Raw genomic sequence first — 19,077 nt, forward strand, 5'->3', positions numbered from 1 at the left:
GAAGTTCAGTGATTTGTACCAGGCCCAACCATAGCTAGAGTCAAAATTCAAAACAAGATCTGACTCCAAATCTACACGATATTTTCATTGTACCACATGGTCTCTAGTAGTATCCAAAGCAATAATCTAAGTGCCTTAAAATAAAAAGTTATTCAGTATCAGGTTCAGCAGTTAAGGCAGACCTACACAAGAGCAACTTTATTTGATCAGCCTCTCTAGGTAGATTTTAAAAGTTTTTTCAAGCTAATATGCATTGCCTTAGTAATAACATATCACTTCAAATTTTACTCAAAATTTTTTTAAAAAATAACCAATGCTAGATTATTTAACTATAAACTCACTACATATTTCCCAAACCATCATCCATTAAACATTTTTAAAAACTACATCATTTATACCCATTTTGTCTCAACTTTTTTAAATGACTGGCTACCTGATTGAGAACTGTTATTTTAATAGTTCAATTAATAAAAAAAATAATGCATGCAATAACAGAATGGACTATTTAATGAAAAATTTACCCTACCTTTGCCATTTTAAAATTAACACTCCACTGAATGGCTGCACAAGTCATATATGATTGTGATAACATATGATTGTGATAATATAAGAAACAATGGACATAAGAATAGTAAGAATAAGAAATGATGAACAGCATGCTCTCACAAAAACCTAGACTTACATGAACTGATACAAACTGAAATAAGTAGAATCAGGAGAACACTATATATAGGAACAGCAATACTGTATGATGATCAACTGTGAATGACAGCTATTCTCAGCAAAACAAAGATCTAAGACAATTCTGAAGGACTTATGATGAAAAATGCTATCCATCAAGAGAAAAAACTGATGGAGACTGAATATAGATTGAAGCATACTTTTTCTTTATTTTTATTGTTTTCTTGTCTGCATTTACTTTTACAACATGACTAACAAGGAAATATTGTTTTACATAACCGCACATATATAATCTTCATCAAATTTCCTGCTTTCCTAATGAGGGGAGGAGACAAAGGAGAGAGGGAGAAAATTTGGAATTCAAAAGTTTAAAAAAAAAAGTTAAAAGTTGTTTCTACATGTAATTGGGGAAAAAATAAGATATTAAATTTTTAAAAAATTAACACTATTAAAAGTGCTACAGTGGATAGAGTGCCAGGCCTGAAGTCAGGAAGACTAACCTTCCTGAATTCAAATATGGCCTTAGACACTTACTAGCTATGTAACCCTGGGCAAGTCACTTAACCCTGTTTGCTTCAGTTCTTCATCTATAAAATAAGCTGAAGAAGGAAATGGCCAACCATTCCAGTATCTTTGCCAGGAAAGTTCCAAGTGGGATTATGAAGAGTCAGACACAAGTGACACAACTAAACAACAACAATATTGTTAATTTTGTTCATACACTTACAGCTAAATGAAAGTAATCCAAACACTACAGAAAAACTTAAGGGGAGAAAATCTATTTAATATAAGAGCACCACTTTAATTGTATATTTACCTGGCAGAAACTTCAAAGTCTGGAGCATCTGTCTTTCCTGAGAAAAATCCACCATTAGGTGAGTCATGTTATCACTGACCTTTGGTTTCAAAGAAAGGCGAAAAGCTGAAGCCATTGTGACTCTATAGCAAATACAAAAGTGACATGGTTAAAAAAAATGGAGGAAAAATCATGGGAGACTACCAAATTAATTCATAAAATGAATAAGTGCAGAAATGTTTAAAAATTTCAGGAGATGGTACCAAAGATAAACATCAATATCCAACTATAACGTGCTTTGGGGTTCTTTCTAAAATTATACTAAAAATTGTAAAATATTCTTTAATGTGAAGATAAATTAAAACTTCTCAATGGATTTGGTGACCCTCATTCAATATTTATACATATATATGTATTTAACCAAAATAATAAACATATAACAAATCACAAAACACATAAAATCATACCAAAATCTCACAATGCCAGTCTCAATTATTTTCCCAAATGCCAAAAATTATAATTAAATAGTTCTTTCTATTCATACTCTCTTTTTTAATATCAGTTCACATGAAAATGTATCCTCAAAAGAGAAGATAAATACCTTGGTAAATGTGAATAAGAGGATCTAGGTGAAAGAGTTAAATGATCAACAACTATAACAGTATTGTATTGCTTTGTAATTAGACTACAACTATTGCATTTTTAATACTGTTTTAAAATTAAAGATTAATTAAAGTACTGATATCATTTGAAAAAGCAAGGGTTGGCAAACTTGACTTTCATAAAGTCACAAAATATGAATTAGAAGAAACCTCAGTGGTGATCTAGGCCCACCCACATCTAAAAGAAATCCGCTATAACATTAACTAACATGTGGTCATCCTGGCTCTGACTTGAAGACCTCTAGGGAAAGGGAACAACCAGTACAGTCTACTTTTGAGCAGTTCTAATAGTTAGGAAGTTTTTCCTGACAAACCAAAATTTCCCTCTTTGCAACATTTACCTTGCTGATTCTGGTTCTGCCTTACAGGGCTAAACTGAAGTCTAATTCCTCTTCTATATAACAGCCTTCCAAAAACAGCTATTATTATTCAGTTATCATGTCCCCTTCCTCCCCTGTCAGTCTTCTCTTTTCCAAGCTGAACATCCTCAGTTCCTTCAACCAACAGTCATATGACATGAACTCAGGTCCTTCAACACCCTGGCTGCCCTCTTCTAGACACTATCCACCTTATCCATATTGTTCCTAAATTGTGGAGCCCAGAACTAAACACTATATTCTAGGTGTGATCTGACTATGATAGAGCATCTTAAATTTACAAAATGCCTGTACAGGTATATTTAAAAGGCTTACTTATCAATTTGTTATCAAAATTGAATTTAGATAGAAATCTATCTGATTTCTATGCATTTGTCTTTTAATTAATAGGTCATAATAAAGTAGTCCAACCTCTGGCTATGTGAACCTGAGCAAGTCTCTTAAAGTCTCAGTGCCCCTGGAACTCTGTAAGGCTATAAATTGCAGAACAGTGAACAATTTTCATTGGTTGAGGGAATTCCCTTACCCAGATCCCTCTCCAGGAATTAAATCATAAAATCTGGACAAAAAAAATAAAATAAAAATAATGCACTGCTTATTTTCATTTGCAATTAGTGTTTTGCCTTAAAGAACCAGAATACTTTTTAAATGTTACATTTTCTTCTAAAATTCTAATTTTTCCAAGCATAATAAATTACCACAAGCATGGTAAATTGGTTGTCAGGCTGAACTCAGGGAAAGCTAACTCTTTCAACCAAGCATGAATAAGAGATGTAACACAGAGTGAAGAAAGAGACACCACTTAACTAACCAGAGAATCAGAATCAAACCTTGCAATAAGGAGATATCTCAACCAGACTGCTCTTACGTTATTTAATTTCAAATCTAGGGAAAGGGTGTTTTAACGAGAACAATCTGCATACCAAGGTACAATCACCAAGAGGACCCAAGAATTCAAATTCAATCTTAGGTTCCTGATAAGCACCATTTCAATAGTGCTTATGTACTATTGTACATAGTACTTATGTTGGGTCAAGTCATAGATAAGACAATTTCTGTATTTTTCGAAGCAGTTTTGACACCTAAAAACATTATGTGCAAAACAGTCAAAATAAATCCATGTTGAACAAATGATGACTACTAAGTAATTTGGTTCCCATCAAACCTAACACAAACTATATATGAATTTTAGTTCAATGAAATGGAACTAAAATTTTAGTTAATGAAAAGATACAATGAAATGTATCTACAACAAAGATACAATGTTTTAAAAATATTCATGCATTTTAAAAGGCAATGAAACTTACATATAAATTCACATCTACCAATCTGTGACACCTAGGAAGTAGCTAATTTTAGTGTTTTTAGAAATCATTTTTTTAAAAGGCACATTGGAAAGAATTACCAAAACCCTAAAACAAAACTGTTTTGATATATATGCCTTATGAAGAAAGCAAAAACTATACACAGGACTGTAAAATACATATGTGCATATGTAAGATATATGTGTAACATATTTTTATAGATAAATTACATATTTGTTTTCAAAATTTGAATTTCTAGACTACATTGAAAAAGCTGAATATATTTAGACAATTATGCCTAAATGGCTACATCATGCCTTAATGCCACACTGTAGTATTTTAGCCTGCATATTTCAATTATGGCTTAGTTTAATAATGGTTTTAATTACATTAAAATCTTGCATTTTAATTATATTAAAATCTTGCATTTTAATTATGACTTGATTCATTATGAAGAAAGGCAGCCTGATGTAATGAAATGAGTGCTGGATTTAGAATCTAGAATCCTACCTAAGACATTCATGTACCATGAGCAAGCCACTTGACTTCTTGGAGCCTTGATTTCCTTATCTGTAAAGCAAAAATAATATTCATAATATTTACCTATTTGGTTTGTTGTGAGGCTAAAGAGGAGCATATATGTAAAGTACTTTGTTTTTGATATTTAAATGTCTACTATTATTAAATATATGCCTTTCTTGGTTTATTTATAATGCTTTAAAATGAAAGTGAAGATCACTGAATAAGAAATTTAGACTTGAAAAGGACCTTACTTTACAGATGAGAAAAATTAAGGCCCAGAAAGATTAAGTGACTTGCCTATAGTCACACAGGAAGAAGTGGCAGAGATGTGATTTAGTGGATAATCATAGATCTAGACCTCTAAAGGACCATTAACACCTACTAGTCCAAACTCATTTTATAGTTGAAGAAACTGAGGGAGAGGGAGGTTAACTGACAGGATATGAACCCAGATCCTCAGACTCCATCTTTTTCTATACACACATTTTAAAATATATATACATTTGGCAGATAGGTAGATAAATACATTAGAATAGATAGATTAAAAAGCCAGTACTCTTTCTACTGCACCACAATGGCTACTTTCCTTCCAAATAGCTTTCCATACCCCCAAAATAGAATTTTATATATGTGTATATATATATATATATATATATATATATATATATATATATATATATGCTGCTTTAATTTGTCAAATTACCTCTCACATCAACATGTAATCTTCCTTGTAGTGATACATTTCTCTAGAGATCTCCCCAACTTTGCCTCCCTCACTAATCCTAAAACTCCAGTATGCATTCAAAATTAAGGAAAATATTCATATGTTCTAAGGCAGGCCTGTATAACATGTGGCCTGCCAAAGGATTTCAGGTAGCCCTTGAAAAATCTAGAGGATGTAAAAGAAAGTAAAGATGTAATGAGTGCCTTATCTGTGCCCCACTTAACCTGCCTTCCACTAGTCACTATTGTGCCTGTCATGTAACTTGGTAGGTAGGTTGCCACCGTGCATTCTCTCCTATCTGTCACATGACCCATGGCAACCACCCCTCATCAGTCTTTCTCTAGTCTGAGAGAAGCAATTTCATGATAAGTAAAAATATGAAGTAATAAGTATAATTAATTGATATTAATTGAAATTTCCCTTTATTAATGTGACTTATTTACAAAATAGTTTCATTATTAATTTTACCTTTACTTGGAAAGTGAGCCACTAAAAACCTATTTGCAGGCTGAAGTTCAGTCTGTTTTAATTTTGGGCCTACCTACTGCCAAGTTGTGCAGGTCTGCTCTAAGATCTGGCCACTGCACTCCCACCCCTGTGTCTGAGGCAGCTTTGAATCTTTATAATAAAAGACAAGAAAGTAACTCAGCCTCATGGAGAAAGATAATAAAGTAACTCAGCGTCTGGCACTAAAAGCAGTTAACTTTCCACCTAATTCTCCATCTATCCTCAGCAGCTCTGCTTAGTTTAGACTCCAGGAATATCATGCCCTACTCAGGATAAGCTTATCATCTGAAATCTCATCATCACACTAAGTTTTGGATACTCAACATCTTCTCACATACTCCTCTCTCCCTCTGGGGGGCTGGAGAGAAGAGTATAAACTCTTCCCTAAGACTTCCTTTAAAGAAGACTAGGATCTGAACTTTCCACCTAACTCTCCACTTTCCATCAGCAGTTTTGCTTGGTTTAACTCCACAGATCATGACCTCATGCCAGGTACCCCCTGGTTCACCCCTCATTTCCAGATTCTTTTCAGATATTGTCTTCTTCAAATTAGATTGTAAGCTACTTGAGTAAAGGGAGCTTTCTTTTTCTTATTTATATTAGTTCTTAGCACAGTACCTAGCACACAGTAGGCACTTAACAAATGATTACAGAATTGAACTGAATTTACCTTTATTAATGATAAGAAGTATATCTTGTACTCCCTTGATTGTTGTACCCCCTAAGCTGCCATCTACCTTGCCTACCCTACCTTGCTAAAGCAGAAATGCATGACAATGACCCTTAAATAAAACTCTCCTTTAAGAAAATATACACCTGTTATTAGTAATAATCATAATTTTTAGTAGATATAGTAAAAGTACCTATATTATTCTCACAACTTCCCCTTATCCTATATATTCCATTCATTATAAACACTAGAATATTCATTCATCATCTATTGCCTCTCATCTCTTTTATCTCTACTCAATTCTCTGTCCAGACACCTTAAACATTCTTCACAAAAACTATCTCTGCCATTATGTAAGTGTGAGATCATGACTCACATCTCTTCCCTTTGTGGAAGTAATGCCTCCTACTTCCCTGTGCATTTAGAATATTTTGGTATTGGGGGTGGCTAGGTGGCACAGTGAATAGAGCACAGGCCCTGGAGTCAGGAGGACCTAGGTTCGGATCCAGCCTCAGACACTTAACACAAAAACTAGCCATGTGACCTTGGGCAAGTCACTTAACCCCAACTGCCCTCCAAAAAGCAAAATATATATATATATATATATATATATATATATATATATATATATATATTGGTGTTGTAAAAATGTTAACAAGAGGAATCTAGAAAAACCAACCTGAATGTTTTCTGAAGGAAGTCATCCTGGAAATAAAATAAAGAAACTAAGGGATAAATAGTAAGAGCTAGTGACCTGAAGAAGTTTGATCAACTCAGAATCTATCAGTCATCTCTACTGTGCAAATGAGTTAAGAACTGAAAATATCCATCGGGCAAAAACAAAACAGGAAGTTGATGGATGGTCAACTTTCAAAAGGGAAAATAGATTTTCCCCCTAGAGTTGATATTATTGTTGTTTGTCCTTCATTCTCAAAGAAGACCAAAGACATAAGGAAGGTGATGTCTTGACTTGCAAGTTTATTGAATTTAAGTGAGGCAGCGCTGTGCAAACTCACCAGCTTCACTCTATCCACTGGAGCCATCTGGTTCCAGTGGCAAATTATAGATCAGGATGACTGGAGATGGCCCTGGATGCAGTGGGAGACCTTGGCCTTTTGAAGTTAAGGTGTTTCCCACGTCTGTTTGTCTGAGGCAATACCCATTCAGTGATTAAGACTAGGTAATAACTGAGGCAAAAAAAAATGGCCTCTTTAATCAGTCAAAAAAAAAATCAGTCAGGGAAAGGAAGACCTTCACGGTTTCTGGCCAAAACAGAAAAAAATGCTATTTACACTCACTGTGAGACATCAAAACCCGAACAATTACCAAGTGAAGCTTGGACTGGAACCTGTTGGACAAGCAGTGAAAGCCAGTGATATGGGATTAAGACATGGCCAAGTAGCTCTATTCTAATCACAATGGGCTTTATCAAAGTCTGAGTTTTCAATGCTGTATTTCAAGAAACATAAATGAAACCATATCAGGCAAAAAAAAAAAGTTAACTGTCCCAGTTTTTTTTTTTTAAAGCAATCGGGGTTAAGTAACTTGCTCAAGGTTACACGGCCAGTTATTTCTGGGTGTGGTGCTAAGTGTCTGAGCCTGGATTCGATCCCCAGGTCATCCCGACACTGGAGACAGTGCTCTTACTCACTGTGCTACCTGGCCGCCCCCCAGTTTTTTTTTTAATGATAGAATAAATAGGGAAGAGAAAAAAAGAAATCTAGCCCATAAACCCCAAGATATCTTCAAAGGTTTAAGTGATCAAAATTTCTCTATGTAAACAGAGAGATAGGAGAGAGAAAAGGGTGAGGAGGAACAGCAAGGAAGGAAGAAAAGAAGGAAAGGGAGAGAGAGAGAGTTGATACACTACAGAAGTGTAAGGGGAAACTAGTATTCTCTATCACATCACCCAGCCAATAGGAGCCAGACTCTAAGTAAGCTAGGCTTAGCTCTTCAAAAGGTTATGCCAATAGTAAAACACTACAAGCAAACTTAACAGGGCAGAAAGAAATGGATCAGGTGTAAAGACTCCCCAACTACTAGAAACATAGTTGTCTAGTGAAAGTGTGATGGCTGTAGACTTTTTCAACAACTGAGGGCAGAGGTAAATGTAGGGGGTTAACAGTCTAAGCACAGCATTTGTGTAGGGTAGGAGATAGGCCACAGCTATGAGAGAGAGGAGAGGAAAAAGAGAGAAGAGGTAAGGTGTAGGAGTGATAAGGGAAAGGGAAAAAAAGATGCCACTGAATGAGACAGGAGTGGAGGTAGTTCCTTTGATTAGGCTATTTCCCTCAACTTGATTTTCTTCTGAATGGTTAAGGCAGAATAGTAATAGATCAGAAAATTAGTGTTGCCAGTCACTGTAACTATACCCTTGAGATGATAGAAGACACCTGTGAGGAAGTGAGTGCATCATCTAAAACAAAGGTCCATCTTTTAAAAATTAGTATTTTTAAATTTATGACATATAATTTAAATATTATTTATGTCATGAAGTAATTTACGATATATAACTATGTGACAAAATAATTTAGGGCAAAGTCATGGAATGCCAGTCTCTGAAAAGTTAAAACTGCAGGTAAACCAAAAGATAATTAAAAAGTGCAACAGTAGATTACTTAAAATCTGAGTTTCAGCTTCCTCATGTGCAAAATGGGACAGTTTTGAGGGCAGAATACTGCAACATTGTGTGTATCATCACGAAGAGCTGATGTGTTGGTTAGTTTTTGTGAACTACTTTCCCCCCCTCTTTTTTATTGTTTGTTCAAAGAGACTGGCTCACGAAGAATGGAAGCAGCAAGGGATACGTTCAAAAGTAAAAGTGACACTATCAACAAAAATTTTAAATAAAATAAAGTGGTTGGACTAGGTGAACTCTAAATCTATAATTTGTGTTTTTCTGTCAGTTTGATCATCCTGGATAACAACTCTTAGAGCAGAAGGATGCCAGGAAGCCCTAGTATCCCAATCAGCCTTTTGGCAACTTTTTCATTTCATGTCATGAAGAACTGGTCAGTATCCTCAATACCTTCTCATCTACCTTCATATATACTGTGAGTACAACCTTCCTAAAATATTGTAACATCATAAAGAATAGGAGTTCAAGGATGTTAGTCTTCTCTAAATGAAAAGTACTAATAACAGCAATGATTCTCATCCAAGTCGGAAATCATTTTTGTGAACACATGATTGTTAGATCCTGGCCACTGTTAAAATCCAAGAAACAGTACAACTAGTGCCCTTCATTCTTTTTGAATCTTTTGGCTGAAGCCTTCTCATATGTAGCCTCAATTTTTGTCTAGGTTCTTACTAGGTTCATACCACCCTTGGTATGCTTCCCATACATCATCATGTTAAGTTAAAGCACTTGACATCCTTGGAGTTGGCTCCAGAATAGCTTACATACAGATAAGATTTTGACAAGCTGGGGTCAAACACCTTTTCCTCCTCTTTCCCCAGTTCAGCATCTACTGTCATGAAATGGCCATAAGTGTCCACATATTGTTTGTGTTGGTTGGGCTCTGCATCCAGTGACTAGCAATTATATATGAACAAGGCATGTATGGAAAGGAAAACAGCAATGTTGATCTTCAGCTTGTGGCAACAAAATTTGTCAGCCTAGAGTTTGGATAACCATCAGCTGTGAGGTAATGCGACATTAAGGACAGGAAGTTCAGCAGCATGAGAAGCCTACTGATCAGCTGGCCACTGTGATCTTGTCACAGATCTTGACTATTCTTGGTGAGTAGAGAATATCCTAAAGCTCATGGAAATAAATATTAAGAGTTAGAAAATAAAGTATAATTCTTATCAAGGGGGTGAGATGCTGGAGTTTGGAAGTGGATTCTGACAGAAAATCACATGGGCATTCTGTAACTGGAGATGATGTTAGAAAGAAGATACTGAAAAAGACTGAGTCTCTCATCAGGTCAGGGATCAGTAATAACTCCATCTATTTAAACCTGAATAAAGAGATTCAAAACCATTTTTTTGTGTCATGGACCCTTTTGGAAGTCTGGTGAAGCCTATTGATGTCTTCTCAGAATGTTTTTAAATACATAAGAATAAAATACAAAGTATTAGAAAGGAAACCAATTATATTAATACCAAAAAGCATATTTAAAAAGATTGTGGACCTTAAGTGAAGAACTGCTGACCTAAAAGTTTGTGTAGCTTCTATTTCCTTACAATAAACAAATAAAATTTAAAATAAAGACAAAGGCAACTCTGATATAGATCACTAATACTCTTTCCACATAAATTTCTCTTTTCGTCCTAGCTCTCTCCATTTGATTTATAAGCAAAACAGAGAATCCGAATAAAAAAATTAAAATGAATGTTAGACAATACAATATTTACATAATTGTAAAGGTCTAGAGGCATGAGAACAGCTAACTTGTTCTTTTCTTTTTTTTTTAAAGCAATTGGGGTTAAGTAACTTGCCGAAAGTTACATGGCCAGTTATTTTGTGTAGGTGTTAACTCTCTGAGGCCGGAACCGACCCTGGGTCCTTCCAACTCAGGGGCCAGCACTCTTACTCACTGAGCCACCTAGCCACTCCAATGTTCTTAATGATATAAAAGAGGAATGTGGATTGAAAACTAAATTCCTGGGGCAGCTAGGTGGCACAGTGAATAGAGCACCGGCCCTGGAGTCAGGAGGACCTGAGTTCAAATCCAGCCTCACACACTTATACACAAAAAACTAGCCATGTGACCTTGGGCAAATCACTTAACCCCAATTACCCTATCTTTCCCCCTCCAAAAAGAAAAAAAAAAAAGGAAACTAAATTCCTCAATCAAAACTAACAAATATACTGATGATTTTGAAAATGCTTTCACATAGTCCATGATTAGCGAAATAGCCCATTTCAATGGAGAAAAAATATCCTATATATCACAGATTGGTGGGCAGGTCTTTGAACACCAATATTTTTCAAAGAATCCCATAATCCAAAGCAAAAAGGGAAAAGGGAGAGGAATAGAGAAAAGGGAAGGTAGGGAGGCACACATTTTAGGCTAACAATCATAATACAGTCAATTCTTGATCATTATCTAGAAGGTCTACTTCCAGTAGACTTATAGTGTACTACACTTATAGTATCCAAATGTTGCCACCTGAAATTTATAAAAAAAACTTTAGTCTTTATTAACCAGAATCCTAAGATTTCTGTCAAGTCCTGGTTTTACTACCAGAAAATAAACAAACTATCTAAATATCTCCATTGTCTTTCTTCTCCTAGATGAGTTGCAACTAAGTAAAAATGGACAGGAGGAAAGAGCAGGTACAATTATTTTCAGAATTAGTAGTCAACACCCAACATGGAGTGAAAAAGCACAAATGAGTTGGTAAGGGAGGGTCTAGAGAGGCAGTGGATGTTGGAAAACCAGTACAACTCCCAAGAATGTTTAAAATCCTATATATTATCAGAATATCCAACTTAAACACAAAAATGAAATTTCAAAGACAAATACTATTTTTAAAAAATAATTTACAGCACTTTTCCCCTTCATTAGAAAAGATAATCAAGAATTGATTGTATCAAACCTATTGTATAACATGTCAAGCAACATAAATAGGAATTATGTCAGAAATGAAATTACTTGGGAAACATATTTTTTCCCTCAACTGTTTTAAAAATAAAGACAAATACTGGATATTCCAGGAGGATGTATAGAAAGTACCCTTCCTCCCCCACTTCACAATTAGATATTTTTATTTCAACCACTAAGGTTGTGATATAAAACAAAAAAAAAACCTGAATTTCATTTCTGACTTAGAAATCAATATTTTTTTTAAAAAATGTAATGTAGAGTATGTACCATACCTATCTTTGATCTGTCTGGCAGCCTTGGAGCAAGTCAGGGGGAAGAGAAAGAAGGCAGTTAGTGCTTTCATGCAACTTTCAAATGCAGTAACATGCAAGAAAAGTTAGAACACAAACTCTGCAGCAGCTTAGTTAATATTCACCAAAACCCAAGTTATCAGAAAATTTTATGAGAAAATATTCTTTTAAACTCACAAACTTTTGTTAATTTTGTGTTAGGACTGCAGTAATGGATTAAGAACTAGATAAATCAGTTCAAAAAGAGGCCAGCATACCACTTCAGACCAACTTCATGTGACTCTGAACACATCTTTCTTTACTTATTCATTTTTGGTTGAATTAATCAGATGGAATTTATTCAAAAGCTAAGTGGAGAAGTTCATAAAACCACTTATGATTTTGGTGCTTCAAAATTGTTATTTATTCAACCTCTTCCAAATTTATTCCTTCATGTCTTGGTATAGTTTCTATAAAGTATCTCAAACAAGAGCCAGAATTATTTACTTGTCCTCTCCCTAAAACTGGGAGTCATCCAAAATATTTATCAGCAAATTATTAGCAATACCTTAAAAAGGGAAAAAGAAAGAACAAAATGCTTTGTAATCTTTCAGCAGATCAAAGCAAAAGGAAGTGATCAACATACCAGAAAAGATAAAGAAAATTTTTCAAAAAAGTACAATGCTGGAAGAAAAGGACCCATGATGCCTGGGTCTAATTATATCTTGCATTAGTAAAGGAAAAGAGATTGGATTTCTATAGAAAACTGTCCCATGACTCAAAGTCTGAACTGAATTTCTATAACCTGATGGTTTTGCCTGTCCCCATACAAAATTACTGCCTATCGAAGTGTTTACTCTCCATTTTATACTACTCTTTCTTAACCTTGCTCTCATGTCCATGGCCCTTATTATATATAACTTCCCTTCTTGTACTCTACAGTTTGACCAAACTAGTCTCCTTGCTATCCCTCACAGAGAGCATTCCATCTCCTGTTTTCACACCTTTGTTGTCCTCAATGACCAGAATGTACTCCCACCATACTTCTGCCACTTAGGAGCACTTGTTTCCTTCAAATCTTTGTTTATACAATGCCTATATGAAGCATTTCCTGATCTCCTCTCCACAAAAAAATTTTATTTATTTTATTTATAATTGTATATGTATACTTACGTACATGTTGTTTACCCTATTGAAAAACCAAGATTATTGAGTGCAGGGCCTATTGGATTTTTCTCTTTGTATCCTCAGTACCTCGCACAGTGCCTGGGACATAATGCTTAATAAATGCTTGTGCATGTTCAATTTTTCCTCCTCTTCTTTTTGCTTTAAAAAAATTGCTACATGGGATTCATTAATTCATTCCATAAATATTTATTATGTGCCTACTATTTGCCAGGCACTGTAATAAGCACTGGAGGCACTATGCTGAGGGAGGAAATTTATATAACATAAAATCAAATGATATTAATAAAAATTTATTTTTAAAATTAACAAATGTTTGTTCATTGAAAGATTCTACACCACTAGTACCCTCACTTGACAGTATCACTTAAACAACATAAGCCATTTGGAGATAAAGTACAAGGAAGTTACGTAGACTTACAGGAAATATAGTAAGGCAAATATCAATGTTCTCTGTTAGTGCTCCAGGTTAAAACATTTCAATTAAAATGAAAACATTCTTCAAATCATTTGGCAGGTACACATATTATAAGGGCTAAAATTCCACTGTATGTATATTTTTAAGTAATGTCATTTGAATCAGAGATGGCAGCTTATTCTCAGAGAAGACTCATTTACAACAGATCAAAACACTGTATCCTTTATTAAATTATCAAACATGGTATATTAACATTTTTGTTTAATTAAAATAATGACAAAGTGGGATGTAGTAGACTGAACACTAGAACAGAATTTGAATCCTAGTCTAGACACAGCTCTGCCACTAACATACTATGTCACCGATAGCAAATCATGTCACCTCTTTACAACTCCATTTTCTCATTTGTAAAATGAAGGGATTGCAATTATCTCTGAAGGCCCATTCCCTCTATGATGTTCTACAAATCTTTTGTCACCTACTGCTCTTTGTCCTCAACCATACATTTCAGCTTCCCTGAAACTCCAGATAAGTTTTAAAATTGTACTTTTTAGAAGAAACTTACATTATAGTTAAAGCATATAATTTATTATGCAAAGTAAGTAAAATATCAAATTTCTCTGTAGCTCACTATTCCTATTTAACATGTGTGGAAATGAATACCTTTTAACTAATTACTCCAGAAGACAGGCTCATCAAGTAATATTTTCAGAATACTTTACCTTAAGATGGAAAAAAAAAGAATTCTAAAAAAATAGACAATTTTTAAGTGCTTTCTGATCCAAAATTCACAGAAGAAATAAGCACACCCATCCACCTAACCAAAACAGTTTAGACACAAGTCGGTGGATGATTTTATTTTTATTCATCTTATTTCATTAATAAAACTGAAGAAGAGGTAAAAACTACACCTCACATATCATGACAACTAGATTTAAAATCATACTCTGTTCTCTATTACATACTTATTGCAGTTAATTCTATTCTAGGGAATTTGATATTATATGACAACTGGTCTCATTTTAAAAGGGACCTGTGATTATGAAGATCATAGGGTCTTAGATTCAGAGCTGCAAGGATCTTGGAAGTCATCCATCTCACTCTAGTCCCCATTTTACAGATGAGAAAACTGAGGCCCAGAATGGTTAAGCAACTTGTAGGACAGTAAAATAAGTCTTAGAGGAACTCACAAATTCTACTACCTTGAACCAACAAGTAATAAGCCACATATACATTATAGTAATTAAAACTGCAAGAAAAAGAGAAGGCAAGCAAAGCATAAGGGAGAGATGACCCAGCAGTGAAAAGTCACTCTTCAGACAGATGAAGAGGCAGGGGGGAGTGGAAATGACCAAAAGAGCTGTAGTCATTCCTCTATGGAGTTTCCATTGGAAAGAGGGTCAGTGCGAAACCCCCAATACTCAATTCTGAAAGGTCTCTGAAATTATTCAGTTCTGCTGGCCTAGACAGGAGAAAATGCCAAGGAGAAGCCCCCAGAAGTCTTTTTCTCATGAATCTCATTCCCTAAGATTCTTAATTCATAAAGGAGGTAAAATGGTAGGGTGGGTGATGCTGTTTTCTGTTGGGGAAGTGGGGAGGTAGAAGTAGAGAACACAGTATAAAAAGCCTGATACAAAGCTCTGAGATGATATGGAAAGGGATATAATTACAAGAAGGTCAACAAAGTCGGGGATAAGCCATTTCTGACAGAGTAGGCACCTTAGGAAAGCATCTTTTCCCAATAAGAGCAAAAATCTATCTCATCACATAAGAGAGAAAACATATTGGCCCCCAAGAGGAGTCAATGTCCAAGGTAGACATGGAGACATATGTCCAAAAATAGTATAAACTGGCCTTAGAATGGACAGAGGTGAATAGAAAGGGTATGGAATAAGTATGGGCCCTGGGACCAAGATATCTCCCATCACACAATATTACCTACTTTGTGAATTAAGTCTCACAGTGAAATTCATCAGAAAAAAAATGTTCTTCAAAATATACACAAAGTAAATAACAAAAAATGAAGGGGGATCAAACATGATTTACCTTTATGCTAACAGAACATTGAGAGAGAGGAAAGATAGAAGCTCTATCTTGTATACTTGTATACATAGAGAAAATAAACAAAAAAACTGATTAGCAGAAGTCCCTTATAGCTCTAAAACTTAGAATCCACAAACAGGAGACAAGATTTCAGAAAAGATTGAGAGGATAATGAAATGAAGAAGGAGAAGCAGTAAACTGATACTTCTCAGAAAAGGATATCATAAATAAATATTGATCAAAGTTAAGAATTGGAGGGGAAGATGGCATATATAAGGAGAATTCTGAATCATATTCCTATCTGGTATGAAAAAAGAAAGATCAAAAAGAGAAGCTGTTTAATAAGAAAGAGTGAAGTATAAGCCAAAGGCAACAGAAGAAATCAAGCACAGAGGGGAAAATCAATATGAAACAGTGTTGTTGATTTTTTGGGATTTTCTTTTTTTTTGAGAGGACACTGTTTGGGCCTCAAATTTCTCTGGTGTGAGAAGTATGAAAATTCCTTTCACAAATACACCTACTGACAACTCCTCTGTGAATTGCCATGGTCATACAGTTAGAGATGTTTCAGAGGCAGGATCTAAAACAAGATCTTCCTAATTTTAATACTAATTCACACATCTTGAATTAAATGAAGAAAAACAGAAACCTAACAACTTTAGCCTTGAATATAAATGGATTAAACTCCTCAGTAAAATGGAAGTTTTCCAAAGTAAGATAGATATGAAAATAAAACCCTACAACTTCCTACAAACATTAAATATTAAAAAAAAAATAAAGACCTATACAAAATTAAAATAAGAGGTTAGAACAAAAATGACTACACATCAAGTATTACTTTTTTAAAAGGGGGTTACAATCATGATTTCAGACAAGGCAACAAGATAAACATACAATGTCAACAAGCTTAGTAAGTAAATAAACTACAATTTGCTTAAAGGCCGATAGCTAATAACAATATCACCACTGAACATGTATGTGAGCACATGTGAGGACACATGTGTGCACACACATATATACACACACAAATGGCATAATGTCTAAGTTCTTTTTTTTTTTGGCTTTTTTTTAGAGGGGGGAAGGCAGGGCAATTGGGGTTAAGTGACTTGCCCAAGGTCATAAGGCTAGTTAAGTGTCTGAGGTAGAATTTGAACTCAGGTCTTCCTGACTCCAGGGCAGTGCTCTATTCACTGCAACACCTAGCCACCCCTATAAAGTCTAAGTTCTTAAATAAAAGCTAAAATAAATCATCAAAATCCTGGGGGCCATTTTTTTCAATAAGAATAAAAGAGTTTACTGATAATTCACAGCTGTGCTGAGTCATGTAGGTTTTGTGCCTACTGACTCTGAGTCCATCAGGGGCCAAACCTTTGTTATATATTCTGGGAAGTTGGTATTTTGCTTTTTAGGGGTTCAACCCATGAGAAGGATCTTTTGATTTCCTGGTCAAGACTCTAAGTAGCCAGAAATTCAGAGCCCCTCCGCCTGCTTAGATGTATGTACTCCCTCAATACAGAGATGTATGAAAAGTATATAGCAATATTGCTATATTCAGACAGTTGGAGCCATGTCTGTTGGTTTTTGTGCTAATTTCTCTGCCTATATTTTCTCCACATTCAAGATGCTGACCTTTCCCCTGAACTAGTGAATGTAATTAAAGTAATATTGTTAACTCCTTTAAAAGCTACCTTTCCTTTAAAAGCAGATCAAAGAACCTGTGCTAGGCAGGCCATCCTGGGTATGGTAGGGTGCTTACAGCATCATGTAACTCACCAAGTACAAGTTACTGTATTAAGATCTTGAAGATAGAGCAGTAAAGTAAGCCTTGGGATCAGAAGGAGCTAATGAATTCAAAGTATTTATTTTTCAAAAGGCTCCAATAAGAATTTTTCATAGGATAAAACTTTTCCAATTTATGATTGCTACATCTATAACCAATCAAATCCTATCAATTAAGAAATTATGCATCACCTTCAGTGCCATCTGACTCTCTTTTAATGTATTTAAAGCATACGGGTCTACAGAACACTGCATATAATGTCATTCTTTTTCAATATGCTAGTTAGTTTTACTGAGTTTTTTTCTTCTCTTTTAAAGTATTTTAAGCGATGGATCTCTGAGAGGCATTGTGGAGGGATATAATAGGAATGTAGATGATGTAAAAACAAAAGATTTTGATTAGACATTTCTGCAGTTTGGAGGCTCTTTCATTCTTTGATTCCATTCATATTTTCCAAAAGTTTATCATCTTCCTCTATGCCTACTTTTATAAAATCATAGCATTTAGAGCTGTAATGGGTCTTAAAGATTTATTCCAACCCTTTATTTTACAATGAGAAGTCTGAGTCCTGTAACTAGGCCAACGTTACACAACTTGTTAGTGGCTGAAGTAGGATTAAACCCAAGTGTCTTCTGATTTCCAATTCAAAGTTCATTCTACTACACTTTGAACTCCAAACTGGAAAGTCAACATCTTTCCTGAGAATAGCATCAAATGTTTATGTCAGACCTAATGACAAAAGAACATGAAGAAGACATTTAACCAACAAATATATTAATAGGGAATGTTTACTACTATTTCTATCAACTTCAATCATTGTTCGATTTCAAATTTGTTTCACTTGTGTCTGAAGTAAATGTTATTTTTAAAATTTCTACAAGGCAGAATTTTATTAGGTATCTAAAACTGGAACCTTAGTTCCTAATTTCAGCATTGATGGAAACATTATCTTGTATGCCATTTAAACCTTCACAAAAATGTTGAAAATAAAGGTTCTCCCTAGGAAGGTAAGGAAGGATTCAGTAGTAACTTAGTATCAAAGTTGATTTAATTTGGACAACTCATAAAATTCTTCACACAACTTCTCTATATTTCTTCTATTACATATATTGACTAAGAAGATATTACAGTTTGTGTGCCCTCTGTTTACTGATAGTCACAACAAATAGCGAAAATTAAGATAACCAAGCATCTCATTAAATTGTTTTTTATTACCATTAGGCCCAGCATGAAACCAACTCAACCACTTTTTTATTCACCTTTCAAGAGAGTCTGCAAGTAATCAATTTAGCTATGCACACTCACGCGCACACACGTGCACACACACACACACACACACAGCTGTTCATTTAGATATTAGAGAGGGCACATAGCCTTGCAGAGAGATGTGGCCTCAAAGTCACAGCTTCTCTTCTGTTAATCTGAGAAATTTACATTTTTGTAAAGATTTATCCATTTCACTTAGATTGTCAGTTTTATTGGCATATAATTGGGTAAAATAGCTCCTAATGATTGCTTCAATTTCATCTTCATCAATGGTGAATTCATCCTTTTCATTTTTGATACCAGTAATTTTACTTAATT

The 19,077-nt window shown here is 34.7% G+C and overlaps 1 protein-coding gene across 6 annotated transcripts in view; it reads right to left on the reverse strand.

Moving 5' to 3' along the window:
• Nucleotides 1-19,077, reverse strand: part of FSD1L (fibronectin type III and SPRY domain containing 1 like) — a 160,055-nt gene that overhangs the window by 39,035 nt on the left and 101,943 nt on the right. For 3 of the 6 annotated variants that reach the window (XM_069090653.1, XM_069090650.1, XM_069090648.1), the window contains 2 exons: nucleotides 6,923-6,948; nucleotides 1,499-1,620 (listed from right to left, as the gene is read on the reverse strand). In XM_069090653.1, coding sequence (XP_068946754.1) covers nucleotides 1,499-1,620; nucleotides 6,923-6,948 — 148 coding nt within the window. Of the gene's footprint in view, nucleotides 1-1,498; nucleotides 1,621-6,922; nucleotides 6,949-12,070; nucleotides 12,094-19,077 lie in introns of all 6 variants that reach the window. The other 3 variants (XM_069090652.1, XM_069090651.1, XM_069090649.1) reach the window with 1 other exon arrangement.

This window comes from Petaurus breviceps, unplaced genomic scaffold (assembly GCF_028583685.1).
Source record: "Petaurus breviceps papuanus isolate PSGF00001 unplaced genomic scaffold, PetGlider_PUasm1.0 187, whole genome shotgun sequence".
Classification (NCBI taxonomy): Eukaryota; Metazoa; Chordata; class Mammalia; order Diprotodontia; family Petauridae; genus Petaurus; species Petaurus breviceps.